The sequence below is a fragment of the Hemitrygon akajei genome, unplaced genomic scaffold, assembly GCF_048418815.1.
Source record: "Hemitrygon akajei unplaced genomic scaffold, sHemAka1.3 Scf000086, whole genome shotgun sequence".
Classification (NCBI taxonomy): Eukaryota; Metazoa; Chordata; class Chondrichthyes; order Myliobatiformes; family Dasyatidae; genus Hemitrygon; species Hemitrygon akajei.
The window spans coordinates 644368-659782 of NW_027331972.1; the positions used below are offsets into that span (position 1 = coordinate 644368).

Here is a 15415-nt window from a genome sequence, read left to right on the forward strand (position 1 = left end):
GCCAGTGTCTCTGAGTCCCACTCTCTCATTGACTAGTATCTCTCAGTACCATTCATTCAGAGCATATCGATACTCTGAACGGTATCTCTCAGAGGTATATCTATAAACTGGCCTGTTTCTCTCAGCTCCACACTGTCAGGGTGAGGTCAATGGTTTGAAGGGATTTACCGGTGAACCATTGTGCCAAATCCACTACGTTTTGTAGGATTTTCTGTTTAGATGCATTGCTGTTTCCATGGCAATCTGTGATACAGTCAGTCAATACAGTCTCTACTGCACCATGACAAAGTAGCTAAAGAGATCATGGAAGCATTGATGGTGCCCTTTGGGAATCACTTGTATCTGGAATGATTCCTGTGGACTGGACATTGCACGTCACTCCACTGCTTAAGAAAGGAGCAAGGCAAAATTAGTAAATGATAGGCCAATTAGTCTTAATTCATGGTTACGAAAATGTTGGAGGATGAGGTGTTGGGATAGATGATAAAACTGGGCAAAGTCTGCAGAGGTTCCTTAATGGGAAATCATAGCTCACAAATCTGTTGCAGTTTTCGGAGGAAACAACAACCAGTATCAACAAAGGATAGTCAGTGGATATTGTTTATTGGTTTTTTCAGAAGACATTGGACAAGGTGCTGCACACGAGGTTGCTTAATGAGATAACGGCTGCTAGTATTACAGGAAAGAAACTACCATAGAGAGCTTTATAAAACTCTAGTGAGTCTGTAATTAACTCTGGTGGCCCCATCAGAGGAAAGACATCGAGGCTTTGCAGTGGACGCAGGTGACGCTAACCAGGGTGCTGCCTAGATTAGAGGGCATGTGCTATAATGATAGATTGGACACACTGGGATTGTTTTCTCTGGATCGTGGGAGGCTATGAGTATATCTGCTAGAGTTCATAAGATTATGAGAGACATGGATATAAAGCACAGGCAGTATTTTCCCCATGGTTGAAACATCAAATAGCAGAGGGCATATGTTAAAGATGAGATGTAGATAATTCCAAAGGACATGTGAGGTGCAGGGTTTATTTTCTTACACAGACTGCGTGTGTGTGGACTACATTGCCTGGATGGTGATCGAGGCAGATTCCTTGGGAACTTTAAAGAGATGTTAAGATCAGCACGGTTACGGTGTGGGGGAAGGTTTAAGGGGGATGATTTATTTATACAGAGAGAGGCATGTGTCTGGGAGAACTGCGGTGGGTGGTGATTGAGGCAGATACTTTTAGGACTTTTAAGAGTATCAGATAGTCAAAAGGATGGCAGAAAATGCAGGATTTTTGGCTCTGTTGTGGTTAAAGTTTGGACAGAGTTTGGGGCCGGGCAGTGTACGCATGGAGAATGCGTGGGGGTGGAAGGAGAGAAAGCGCCAGAGCGAGAGCGATGAAGGAGTGGGGGGGGGATGGACCAATGAAATTGTGGGGGAGCAGGAGCTAGAAAAGCACGGGATCAGCATGGGGGGGGGGGTGGGGGGTACTAGATCCTGGATACCAGACTTCCCTAAGCCTGGAGGTGAGACACTGCCCTGGAGTGAAGCTCTGGATCACTACCGCATGGTGTTCACCAGGCAGCAGGAACCTCAGATCAAGTCTAACACCAAGACAGGAAGTTATAGCAATTTATTGATTTCATTATGACATATGTAAATTAAACAACGCGTAACCTGCTGAATAAATAAGCTGTTCCAGATTCACTCAGTCACACACAATTAACTGACTGGTGACAATGAGTGACAGATTGAATAATCAGTCCCGTTTCTCACCATCACCCCAGATCAGGGAACCGCTGATTATAAAATCACATTTCAGGGCTGTGTCCAAGATCACTGCAGTTCCAGGGTTGCTACCAAGGTACAGTATTTATCCATTTAACGTCATTATATTGGCCAGACTGCTGAATGTACCTCCCTCAGCAAAGTGAGCAAAAGTATTCTCTCCTAGAGTAATCCCACCCCGGGTCACTCATGTCCCAGATTGAGCCCCACCTCTGGGCTCTTTCAGTCTGTGTAACTCCACAAGAACTCACTGAAATGAGCACTAAGACTGGGGCATCCAGCATACAGCACCACTGGTCAGAAAGGGGAATTACATGACTGTGGAAACACTTCTGACATCAAAGAGCGCTTGGTTGGAAACGAAATCCATTAGAACCATTGGGAATTAAACCTGGAGCATTGTCATTAAAGGAGATGGCCGGGAATCGAACAAAATGTCCCCATCCCTTGGGTGCAAATGTTCACAGGGTCACTGTCAGTCCAGGTCTGATTTTCTCCAGAGACCTCAGTTCCATCTCCCCAGTCTCACTGAAGCGATTTCTCCACAGCCTGAAAAGGATGGAAGAATAAAGAGGAAATAAACAACTGATACAACAGTTACTGTAACAGCGGACTGGGGTTAAAATTTCAACAACGCTGACAAACAAATATCACCGGTAAACCTATGGATCCGCTGATATTTTATCACACTGAGCATTAACATGAACACTCACTCGATACAGGCCAGACTCGGGACTGTCAGTATGAGCTGATGAAGAGTGGGGATAGATCGGTCTGTGAGTGAGTTTGATCTCAGGGCCAGCTCTGTCAGTGATTGGTTTGTACTGAGAGTGGAGACAAGATCTTCGGTACCAGAATCTGTGAGACCAACCTTCCACAGCCTGCAGATGAGAGAGAGTGAGGGTGAAAAAACACAAAGACACAGGAGACAATACAAAACCCCACTGTTAATCTGGAACACAATTATTATCATATTAATGTCAAATGTCAGCCACCCAGTGACTGTAAACACAAGCTCCCACAGTCTGCTGCTTACCACAGTTTCTTTATTTTACACTCTGGGTTCCTCAGAGCCACAGACACCAGTTTCACTCCTGAATCTCCCAGTTTATTAACACTCAGGTTCAGCTCCGTCAGTGTTCGGTTTGCGCTGAGAGCGGAGGCGAGATCCTCAGCACCAGTATCTGTGAGACCAACATCGTTCAGCCTGGGGATGAGAGAGAGAGGGTGAAGGACACACAGACAGGAGACATCAGGAATTCCCAGTGTTTATCAGTAAAATGATTACTGATGAGCTTGATGTTTAATTTCTGACACCCAGAGACTGTAAACACAGTCCCACAGTCTGTTACTTACCGCAGTTTCTGTATTTCACACTTAGGGTTCCTCAATGCTGCAGACACCAGTTTCACTCCTGAATCTCCCAGGATGTTCCCCCCTAGTCTAAACACAAAGAGACAAACTAATGAACAAAGTGATTGAGACCGTGGGTCTGAGATAATATCTCTCATTCCGATATTTCAGGAAACAGGAAACCCTTCAGTAAATCACTGATTGAATGTCACTACCGAATGTCAGTAATTTAGTGTTAGTGTGACTGTAATTTCTTATAATCTGTCTCCTTCCCCAACAGTTAGTATAGTGTTCCTGATGTGAGAATGTCAGAAGGGTCAGGGTTGAATGGTGAGAGAACGTCCCTCTGAGAGGAGGCATTGTGGATGGGAAAATCTCCATGGGACGTGCACACAGATCCCGTCAGGAGGAAGGCGAATGAGGAAGAGGGCTTCCCATAGGGCGATGGGGAATGAGGAGGTGATTCCAAGAGGATGAAGGGGATGGGGAAGAGAGTCCCACAGGATGAAGGGAGTAGGGGTGGAAGAGTGATTCCACACAGCAGGAATGGACATAAGGGAAGAGAGATCCAGAGGAGAAAGTGGAATGAGGAAGAGAGATCCCTATTGGAGGAAGGGGGATGAGCAAGAGAAAACACCACAGTGGAAGGCAGATGGGAAAGTGATCCGCACAGGAGGAAGCAGTTGGAGAATAGGGATCCAGCTGGAGGTAGGGGATGGAGAAGAGAGATCCTACAGAACAAAGGGGGAGAGGAAATTGAGATCCCACCGGAGGCAGAGGAATCGAGAAGAGAGTTGCCACAGGGGTAATGGGGATGGGGAACAGAAATATCACAAGGGGAGGAGAATGGGGAAAAGAGAAGAGAACTCACAACAGGAAGGGAATGAGGAAGAGAGATCCCCCCCACAGGGGAAAGGGGGTGGGCAATGAAGATCCCACAGGGGGAAGATGTAGAAGGGAGAACCCACAACAGGAAGGGGGATAGGGGTTATACTCACAGGGCAAAGGGGGTAGGGAAGAGAGATCCCCACAGGGGAAATGGGGTGGCTTAGAGAGACCCGACAGAGCAATGGAGAAAAATGAATGCACAGGAGGAGTGGAGCTCGTGCAGAGAGGTCCAACAGTGGGAATGGAAGTGGTGAACAGAGATCCCACAGGAGTATAGTGATGAGAAAAGATGTTCCCACAAGAGGAGGTAATGCGGACATACATCCATGGGAGAAGTTGATCTAAACTGAGGTCCAAAATCGGGAGAGAGGCTGCCCACATGGTTACTGGGTATTGGGTATTGAGAAAAGTCACACAGGTGGCGTGATGGAAATAGTCACACACAGGGAAGAACAGGGGAGGGCAATCTCACAGCAGCATTTTTAAACCTCTCACTGGGAGAGTCAGCTGACCCTCTCTTGTCTCTCAATGGGAAGAGGGTGTGAAGTTCCTACACACCTCCTGCAGTCAGTGTCGGTTGTTCATGATCTGATGGACTCCAAATCCCATCAGAAAGAACCACAGAACCCTGCTGTCATTGGGGAATTACTGACCAGTACAATGGTCATTTGTCACAAATTTTCACGATCTGATTTACTCAGATTTTACCCAATTTCCTTCACATTGAAACAGCACAATGGAACAGTTTCACATTTCAGAGTGAGAGAGAGAGCTGGTTACCTCAACTCCTGGCACTTGTGTAGCCCTGGTCCCAGCCGCTCTATACCTTCAAACTGAATGCGGCAGTTCCAGAAATCGAGCTGTTTTATTGTATCACAGAGTCCGATGACATGAGACAGGACCGTGCAGTCAATTGGGGTCAGTGGCATTTCACAGAATGAAAGTGTTTCCACAGATCCCAGTGTAGCCTGGGCCAGTTCACAATTCTGAGACTCAAACAGGTAATGCAATGTGTTCAAGAGGTTCCTTGTATCATCTTCACCAGCAGCGTTATGTATCTGGTACTTAACCTTCTCCTCCACCCACTCAATCACTCGGCAGATTGTTTGATGATGGAATGGACCAAGAAACTCCTCCAGGCCCCGAGCTGTCATTGGGTTGGAGAGACCAGCAACAAAACGGAGAAATATCTCAAATCGCCCATCTATGGTGTTGTGGGCTTCAGTGAGGGATTTCAGGATATTCCCCGGATATATATTCAGAAATTGTGTGAGTGCAGCTACAAATTCTTGGATGGTGAGGTGTGGGAACGTGTACACCACACATCGGGCAGAATCTTCTCTTTCCAAAAGCTCCATCAGGAACCCAGACAGGAACTGGGAAGGGTGTAGAATGTAGTTGATCAAATCACCATCTGTAAACACAATCTTCTTCTCAAACACTCCTCTGAAGGCCATCTGACCAACCCTGAGTAACACATCACGGGGGTTTTCAATCTCGCGGCCGTGGTTTTTCAGGATGTTGTAAATATAGTAGGAGTACAGTTGGGTGATGGTCTTGGGAATTTGATGTGGGTCCCTGACTCTTTCTGTGAAGAAGGGGCCTAATGCCAGAGCGAGGATCCAGCAGTAGGAGGGGTTGTAGCTCATGGTGTACAGGATCTCGTACTCCTTCACATGTTTGAAAACATCTGCTGCCACCATCTGATCTTCAAAATGCCTGATGAAATATTCCTTCCGTTCTTCACCAACAAATCCTAGGATTTCAGCCCAGACAGTGATCTCTGCTTTTTTCAATAAATGTAACACAGTGGGGCGGGTTGTCAGCAGCACCGAACATCCTGGGAGCAGCTTGTGCTGGATTAAACTGTACACTATATCAGACACCTCACACCGGAATTCAGTATCTGTGCATGTCAACCGAGGTCTAGTGTCCCTCTGACTGTTGGAAAAATCGATTCTGTGTTTGAATTCATCCAAACCATCAAATATAAACAGCAATCGCTTAGAGTTTTTCCAGACCTCTCTTAGAGAATTCCCAAAGTAAGGATACTGATGCAGAATCAGTTCCTTCAAGCTAATTCTGCAGGTAATGGTGTTTAAATCCCGGAATCTGAAACTAAAGACAAACTGGAATTGTTGGTATATTTTCCCCGTGGCCCAGTCATAAACAACCTTTTGTACCATTGTTGTTTTCCCGATCCCCGGGACCCCAGCCACTGCTGCTGAACTCCCAGATTTGGATTTACTTCGGGAAAAACTAACTTCGAACAGCTGATCAGTCCGTATTTTCTCCAGCTCTCCACGGAGATCTTTCTCTCTGCACTCCTCGTGGTCTCTGCCTCTTGCCAGCAGTTCATGTTCCACCAGTCTCCGATCTCGAACAGTAGAAATGAGCGTGAGCTCAGCGTATCGGTCAACCAGCTGAAAAACCTTCTTCTTCTCCTTCATCAGGATATTTTTCACACTCAGTGTTTCAGTTTGTGCCCGTAGAGTCTCCTTGTGTCTCTGTTGAACATCTTCCATGGGGACAGAGAAAGTAATCAAAATGTTAAATCTTGCAAACAACAAAGAACTTTACAACTGCATTTCAACATTCACCGTTTGAGATTACATGAAATAACTTAATACTTACATGGATATCAGGACAGAAAAGTAAAAACCTGTTGATAAACACCGGAAATGACAACGATGAATGTCCTGAAAACATCCAATTTTCATTTGCTGATACTAATTACTGTGAAGGTGAACCTTCCCCTGAAATCCCATTGCAATCCTGACTGCACTTCTGTGGATGTTTTCCATTACATTTCATCACTTTTAAACCATTGTTTACATCATTAGCAGATGAAGTTAATGTTATCCTGGTGTGGACATATGGAGAGCAGGACACTGCATTTTGGCAAAGTTGCACAGTGTGGATTCACAGGTGTCTACAGCTCGTGCATCAAAACAGGCGCAGTGTATATGTGAAATAATCAAGTTGGGCAGCATCTGTGTAGAGAATCACAGAGGAGTTTAGGATCGATAGCCCATCGGAATAACTAGCAAGGAAATTGTTAATTTTCATTTGCAGTATTGGAGAAGGGGGATGCAATATGAAAGGGAATCTCCGTGAACCGGACAGACCACAAGTGAGCCAGTGATGTACAATAGTGGGATAGGGTGGTGATTCCTTGGTAACAGCTACAGATCGGTCTGGCAGTGGGTGTGTGGAGCGCTCAATTATTGAAAACAATCAATTATTAATGTCACATGTACGGCGGTACAATAGAAAACATTTTACTGGCTGTCCATATCGATCATTTCATCACATACTGTAGGTACATTGAGGCCGTACAAGGAAAATCAGAACAGAATAGTTCAAGGAAGCAGTATTCCAGTGGTCAAGAAAATGCAGTACAGGCAGACAATGAGGTGTAAGGCCAAAAGATAATTAACAGGCCAGCCTTTTGTCTAAAACCACGCTCCTAAACTTTATGCTGACATTTGTTACGATTAAACATCAGATCAAAACAATTTTCTGTTGAATTTTGTACAGTATATAACTAACATCATTTTCTCTTTTATTTTCTTAGTTTTTTTTAACAATAATGATGCTTGAACTACACCATCTGTACGAAAAGTGCTTTAACAATAAGTTAGTATTATACTTTCTCAGCTCAAGCTGATTAACCCCTTGGTCTGGGCATCGCCAAACAGACATTTCTAATTTGCTGGGTATTTCCAGACTGTTCTAGTGCCGTCCAGTACTGTTGTTTTCTGCGGATTTACATATGTAGGCCTAATTGTTTTACACTATTGAGCACCGCTGTTGGAACAATCTTTACCCAGTTCACGTCCTGCAGTCTTTCAATTTCTTCTTTTAATTCAGCTTATTTCTACCGCTTTGCACTAACTGATTTATCTATGTTATGAGTGTGATGTACTTGTCATCAATTGCATATGATTGCGTGGAGTGCTCAATCCCGTTTTCGCTGATAAAAATATATAATGAAAAGCCATCTCACTGTTGTGCAATCTATTTGTCTCTTATTTCTTTTACTCCTTTTCTCCTGGATGGTGTTAATCTAAGTGGGTTCATACGTACATGCTTTTTTAATTGTCATTTATTTTCTTATTTTTCTTCTTAACATTACCAGATTGGTTTCAAACCAAGATATTATGCTAAAAGAACATGTAATTATGAGTGTTTGGTGCCATTGTTATACTTCTACCTTTTACTGTCGAGCTGCTTGGCAGATTTTCTTAAGCTTTGAAGTAAATTCTGTTGAACGTTTTCCCTTCTTGCTGATACCTCAAATACTTAGATGCTTCAGATTAATCCATCAGTTGTGTGTTCTATCCTGCTGCTCCATTTTGAATTCTACTTGATTCACGTTACATGTGTTTTGAATGGTTTTATCTATTTAGTGAGTTGTTCTTGCTTTTTTTTATCCTGGCTCATTGTTCTGGATTGTCCCTTCAGTTATAATTCTCCGTGGGTTGTCACCTTGTCGTGATGGAGAACCTTGTGTGGCCCTGTGATCCCGAGAGCGATGCCGTCTGGAACTATGGTGCTGGTAGGGTCACCCATGGCGGTAAGGCCGAGAATGATGTTCCTGAAAAAGAACAATCCAACCAAGATCTCAACGGTGGAACAGGCAGACAAAGTTACTTCAAACTCAACGGCTGTGAAGTTGGATGAAGGCTGCAATAAACCCATCAGCTCCAATCGTCATGGTTTCCATGCCATTGGAATTAGTCAGTTGACTTGTGAAATATTGTGTGCTTGTTGGAGTGCAACATCAAGTACACGTTAAACAAATACATGCACAGGCGTCTTCACTCTGTGGGCTACTTCTACAGAATGAAGACCATCATCTTCTACCTCGATGGATAGCCACAACGATCTGTAATAATGGATCCGGCGTAATGTAATTTGTAGGATTCTGACTAAAGCTGGATCAAGTTTGTATTTATAATAAGGTATGTTGTCTACTAGGAGTGTATATATTGAAGCAATAATTAGGTAATAATGTTTGCCACTGCAAGTAATCAGATTGAGTTAAACTGCAGGATCCTCTAAGGTGTTGCATTGTATCTCTTGGCATTGTCTGCATTCATCATCTAAAATTTAACATATTTTCTTTTTGTATTTTAGATATTTCTTTGTGTTAATTTCCTGGTCCTGTATTGCCACAACGAACCTCCCTGTTTCTGGGAAGAGGTCTTTAACTCTGAGCCAGACATTCAATGTTTCCTTGTCGTCATCTATTCAAATCAGATCGTAGGGAATTCTTCCATGGAGGGTCATGATCTTCTATTCTTTAATGACCTTTTCTCCTGATATTTATTATATTTTTCTGGGTTGTGTTTTCGCAAGTTTAGGGATGTGTACATATTAGTATGGAGTGTTGAATCCTATTTTTGTTGATGAAAATATATCCCTTGAAGGTTTATCTGACATTTGTGTAGTACTTTGTGTCTGTTATCCCTCTTCCTCCTTCCGTCCTAGGTAATGCAATGTTCAAAATACATTTATTATCAAAGTATGTGTAAGTGATACAACATTGACGTTCAGCTCCTTACATAGAACAAAGAAACCCAAAATAAGCCATTGAAAAGCACATCTTCAAACACCTAATTTGCGAAGAAAACAAATCATGCAAACAAACAGCGTTCAGAACAAAAATCCATCAATTAGAGTCGGTCCACTTATCCCCAGTTCCGTGCAGAGCAGAGCCAACTTCGGGGAGCTGTGAGCTGAACTGCCCAACCCTTGTCTCAAATCCCGACACTCTTGAACTTTTCCATTCTTACTGGTTGCTTAAAATGTCATTCAAACATCAGATTCAGTTGCGTTGATATGCTCTAGGGCCTGGACGCCGCTGTCTTATATCATCCTGTACATAACTTTTCAAATTCGGCCCGGTGCTCAGATCATTGAACAAACCTCAAGCTCTGTCATTTTGATACGCTGCGTGGCCTGGACCTGGTCTATCCAATTCACCTGGCGCCCAGATATCATCCATACACAGGGATCTGTCTATTCAATACACTCAGGGACCTGTATCCTGTCTCCTCGATTCGGCTGGTGCTCTGGTCTCTTGAGTCTGGGTAATCTCCTCGGCTCTGCTGCATCAAATTGCCTCCAATTCCAAAGGAAAGCTATAGGCTTTTACTTAACCATTCAATGCGTCCGAGTGTCCATAGTGTTTTCTAAAACTTGTCATTTCAATTCTTTTACTCTGTCTGGAAAAAATTCCAGATTGGTAAATGACCAAGGTATTATGACAAAAGAATATGCCATTATAGGTACAGCAAAAGTGTTTATTGCCTTTCTTATATTTTGACTATTGAGCTCTGGCAGTTTGCTTGAGCCGTGAAGTAAATTCTGATGGAAGATTTCCCTTTATTGCAGTATGATCTATCTTATTTGCTTGTTGCTATCCAAAATACTTGTATGTTTCACATTCATCAACTGGTTGTATTGTTGCTGTCCCTGATCATTGAGCGAGTACCTCCTCTCTGATGGTAGCAATAAGAATCGGGCATGCCCTGTGTGATGGGGTTCCTTATTGCTGGATGCCGCCTCTTTTTGGCATCACTCCTTGAAGATGTCTTGGATACCAGGGAGGCAAGTGCTCATGAGAGAGTTAACTGCCTTTACAAATTTCAGCAGCTTATTTTGGTCCTTTGCAGTGTCACACCACTTTCGACTCAGTTACAGACGATGATACAATGTCCGAATGATCTCCACGGTACACATTTAGACATTTGCTAATGTATTATGTGACATATCACATCTCCTGAAACCCACCGTGAAATATCACCGCTGCTATATCTTCTTTGAAAGTGTTGGGCCTAGTATCAATCCTCAGAAATGTTGACACCCTGGAACTTGAAATTGCTCAAGCACTCCACTTCCTCTCCCCCTACGAGGACAGGTGTGTGCTCCCTCGTCTTACCCCTCTGAAGCCCACAAGCAATCCTTTGAGCTTACTGACAAAAGTAAGACAAAATTGTTTCTGCGGCACCACTCAACTGGCTGAAATATCTCACTCCTATACGCCTTCTTGTCACCATCTGACATTCTGAAAACAATAGTTGAGTCGTCAGCAACAACATGGATGGCATTTGAGCTGTGCCGTCTCACATTCCTTGGAGTAGAGAGAGTAGATAAGTGGGATAACACAGATCCTTGAGGTGTGTTATACTTGATTATCAACAAAGTGGAGATGTTATTTCCAATCGGTACAGACTGCGATTCTCCAGCTAGGAAGTAGAGGATCCATTTGTGGTGGGAGGTCTTTAAGTGTTTGTCATACCTGCGGAATGACGGTGTTAAACTGCAGTTGACATTAATATTCATATTGTCCAACTGATCGAAGGCCTCGTGAAGAGCCAATGAGATCACATCCAATGTACACCAATGTTGGCGACAGGCAAATTGCAGTGGGTCCAGGCCCTTGCTGAGACAGAAATGAATTCAAGTTATAACTGATCTCTGAAAGGTCTTCATCACAGTAGATGTGAGTGCTATTGGACGATAGTCATTAAGGGGGCTCACCTTGCTCTTCTCGGACACTGGTATGATTGTTGCCCTTTGGAAGCAGGTGGGAATGTACGTCTGCAGCAATGAGAGGTTGAAAATGTCTTCAAACAGCTCGTTCATGCATATTTCCAGAGCCCTACCAGGTACAGCTTCAGGGCGTGTCACCTTGCGAGGGTTCACCCTCTTGAAAGACTTTCTGACATCGGCCTGCAAGACAGATCACAAGGATCAATGGGTGCTGCAGAGATTCTCAAAGTAGTAGTTCTATTCTCCCTGTTCTGTAAGTAATTACGTTAGGTTTCGGTTTGTTGGAAGCATTGGCCTGCAAACCCTGCCAGAGCCGATGTGCATCCAATTCCCCCTCCAGCTTCAATCTGAGTTGTTGTTTTCCTCTTGAGATAAACCTCCATAAGTCGTATCTGGCTTTCCTGTAAAGTCCCGGATTTCATGACATGAAAGCCACAGATCTAGTCCTCGGCTGATTTGAATCTCCTGGATCATCCGTGGCTTTTGATTTGGGTATGTTTGGTATGGTCTCGTAGGCACATAGTCATCCACACAGGTTTTAATGAAATCAGTGACAAGTGTGTTGCACTCATCCAGACCCGAAGGTGAATCCTTGAATACGGCCCTGTCCACGTACTCAAAGCAGAACTGTAAGCGCTCCTGTGCTTCCAGTGTCCATACCTTCTTGTTTCTCACTACCACTACAGTGGTCTTCATTTTCTGCCTATACTCAGGGATTACAAGTACCACTGGGTGATCAATGTTTCCAAAGTGCGGGCGTGGGATGGCACAGTAAGCGCTCTTGATAGTAGTATAACTGTGCTCCACTGTCTTGGTTCCTTTGATTCCACAGGTATATGTTGGTGACAATTGTTTAAAGATTTTTTTTACAAGCTGGTTATTTAAAATCACCCAAGATGATGGGGAATACATCAGATTGTGCTGTTGACATGATCCTGATGTGAGATAACAAGATGATGGCTGCAAACATCCGCAGATAAAATGGACAACGCTTGATTGTGAGATGTTCCAGGTTGGCGGAGCATGACTGGGGAAGAACCGTCACGTCTTTACACCACAGGGACTTCATAATGATGCGTTACAGACAATACTTGTGAAATTCCTACAACATCTGATGAAGCATTGGTGTACTACAAGTATCCTATTTATTAACAAACAACAATAAGGAGGCCATTATGTATTTTTGCTGATTAGGACAATATTTTAATGGGTGATTTGTGATTTCTTCTTTAGGTTTTACCTTAGTATAATATTTATTTTTATCGTGAGACCGTCTTAACAAAGTGGGTCAACATTCAATAGTATTATAAATACAGATGCTGTATTTACACTGTAACACTGTCCTAGATTCTGGTGGCACGTACATTCAGGCTTTGCATCTTCTGCGCAATGGGAGATGGAGAAGAGAAAATGTTTGAGGTGGAAGACGGAAAAGCAGCAAGGCTTTGTGCAGGACAAGTAGTGTCTTACTAACTTCAGGAGGTCATTTGACAAAATCCAACATGGGAGCCTCATACAGAAATTAACATGCTTAGGAATAGTGGTGAATTGGCACTTAGGATACATAATTGTCTTCCCCAGAGAAGACAGATGGTAATGAGTCTTATTCTGGCTAGAGTTCTTTAAGGATCCACACAGGGATCTGCCTGATATATACATATTATGATGTGTGTGTGTGTGTGTGTGTGTGTGTGTGTGTGTGTGTGTGTGTGTGTGTGTGTGTGTGTGTGTGTGTGTGTGTGTGTGTGTGTGTGTGTGTGTGTGTGTGTGTGTGTGTGTGTGTGTGTATAGAGAGAGAGATAGATACACACACACACACACATTTTATACATATATACATTTGAATCGCAGCAAGAGACAGAGATGGAAGAGGTAAAAGCTCAGAGAGAAGCTGTTTTTCTTAACTAATTGGGGCAAAGAGGTTAGACTGCGTAGGCATATGATGTAGCGCACCAAAGGTTTAAAAAGAGAGACCGCCATATACAGCGGCCATCGTCGGAGTGGACGGAGGCACAGTGGTACGGCTTTGGCTCAATCAGGCTTCGGTGAGAACAGGCAGAGGCGAGCTTTGAACGGGAAATAACTGCGCAAGCGCATGAAAGTCGACCTCTGAGCTCAGCGGGGAAATTTACGAAGCGAGCAGAGGCTGAATACGAGCTTCACTCCAGGTGAGGTAAGGCCAGGTGAACTCATTTAATTAATCTAATTAGCTTGGTAGGTAATGGAGGCAGCAGTTAGGGCAGCTGAGTGCTCCGTTTGCAGTATGTGGGAAGTCAGGGCGAGCACAGCTGCCCCTGATGACTACACCTGCAAAAGCTCCTGACAAACCGTGTTAGGGAACTGGAGCTGGAGCTGGATGAACTTCGAATCATTCGGGAGGCAGAGGCAGAAATAGACAGGAGTTTCAGGGAGATACTCAGCTCGAGGAGTCAGGAGACAGGTAGTTGGGTGACTGTCAGGAGAGGGAATGGGAATAGACAGGAAGAGCAGAGCACCCCTGTGGCCGTTCCCATCAACAATATGTAACGGGGTTTTTTTCTTTTTCTTTGTTACTGTGTATGTAATCAAAATGGCGTCGTTGTTTTGTTACAAGTAGGAATGCTGGCGCCTGTATTAATAGTAGGAATGCTAGGTTCTTTGTTATGATAAGTGCTGGAAGCTTGTTTGGGACTATAAACTGATTGTTGGTGGGGGTTTTGGGGAGTCGGTGCGATGGAGTGAGAGAGAGAGGACGGGGTGCTGGAAGCTGGGCGACGGAATGGACCCTGAGCGGGGGGTCCCCGGCCCAAGCTTTTCGGTGATGAGAGGAGACGGAGACAGAGGAGTGTGGAGCGTCTGGTCGACCACCGTGGGGGTCCCAGGAGGCGGTCGAGGAGTTCGGAGGGAATCGAATGGTGGCCAGAAGACTTCAGTAATTGAGCTCCAACGATTGTGCACGAAGTGGTTTGGACTTTGATAAGTTTGGCGCCTTTTCTCTTTTTTTCCTCTTATTCATATATACTGTATCGTTAGTAATCGCTTAGTTATAGTAATCTTTATAAATTGTACTCATTTAATCGCATAAGGTGTACTGTGTGTTTTTTGGGCGAGGCGGGGACATCACACAGCATCCACACCAGCTGATTACCCAGTTTGGCGGGGCCGAAGGCTGCTCCCCCTAGACTAGAACGAGTTTGAGCGATGCCTGAGGTGACCCAGGGGTTACATTGTGGGTGCGATCGTCCGGGATTGATTTCTGTGGAAGCTGTGTGATCGCCCTCTTTGAATTGTGTCTGCGGCGAAGAGCTGGTGTGCCTTTGTGGGTGTGCGATTGCCGGTTATCTCTGCATGTGTGTTGGGTGGGGTGGCTGCTGTTGGTAGCCCGGGGGTCGTTGTTCGAGTTCCGACTAGCGCTGAAGAAATGGTGGTGGTACCATGGGGTGTCCGTACTGTTTGGAGAGTGAGGAGTGACAGGTTGGGATTTTTCAGCTATGATGGTGGGCTCCGCCCGGTTGTTGGAATAATGTCCAGCCCTAAAGGGGCGGAGATGTGGGCGGAGCAGACCTCTCAGTTGTTGGGTGAGTGGCAGTGCTTGGCTGAGGGAAAGCGACAGGGATTGGTTGAAAGTTTGAGTAGGCGGGCTGGTAGCGTTGTTAGAACTGTTGGGCGCAATTACCTCGAAGTGACAGCTGCCAGTTCTGGGAAAGTGTGGGAAAATGCCTGTGGTTCGACTGGAAGTCAAATGCCGCAGCTGGGGGGCTTATCATATCCGTGGCAGGAGATTGGTGGGAAGTTTTTAGGGTATCCCTTTTGGTTAGGAGGGCAGATAAATTGCTTGCGGAGACAGGGGGAT

At 44.6% G+C, this 15415-nt stretch overlaps 1 protein-coding gene across 1 annotated transcript; it reads right to left on the reverse strand.

Moving 5' to 3' along the window:
• Window positions 1–1609: 1609 nt before the first annotated feature.
• Window positions 1610–4957, reverse strand: LOC140722720 (ribonuclease inhibitor-like). The gene is made up of 5 exons (XM_073037414.1): window positions 4801–4957; window positions 3136–3222; window positions 2816–2986; window positions 2493–2660; window positions 1610–2328 (listed from the first exon to the last, which is right to left on the reverse strand). Exons 1-5 carry the CDS (start codon window positions 4947–4949, stop codon window positions 2241–2243), a joined length of 663 nt encoding a protein of 220 aa, XP_072893515.1. The 5' UTR covers window positions 4950–4957; the 3' UTR covers window positions 1610–2240.
• Window positions 4958–15415: the final 10458 nt, after the last annotated feature.

Bases quoted from the DNA above. Each gene is read 5' to 3' on its own strand.
- LOC140722720 (XM_073037414.1), bottom strand. From the start codon at position 4,949: ATGCCACTGACCCCAATTGACTGCACGGTCCTGTCTCATGTCATCGGA. The intron at 2,661-2,815 runs GTAAGCAGCAGA...TCTCATCTGCAG, and splicing joins TGTAAAATAAAGAAACTGTG to GCTGTGGAAGGTTGGTCTCA. The intron at 2,329-2,492 runs GTGAGTGTTCAT...CATCCTTTTCAG, and splicing joins CCGAGTCTGGCCTGTATCGA to GCTGTGGAGAAATCGCTTCA.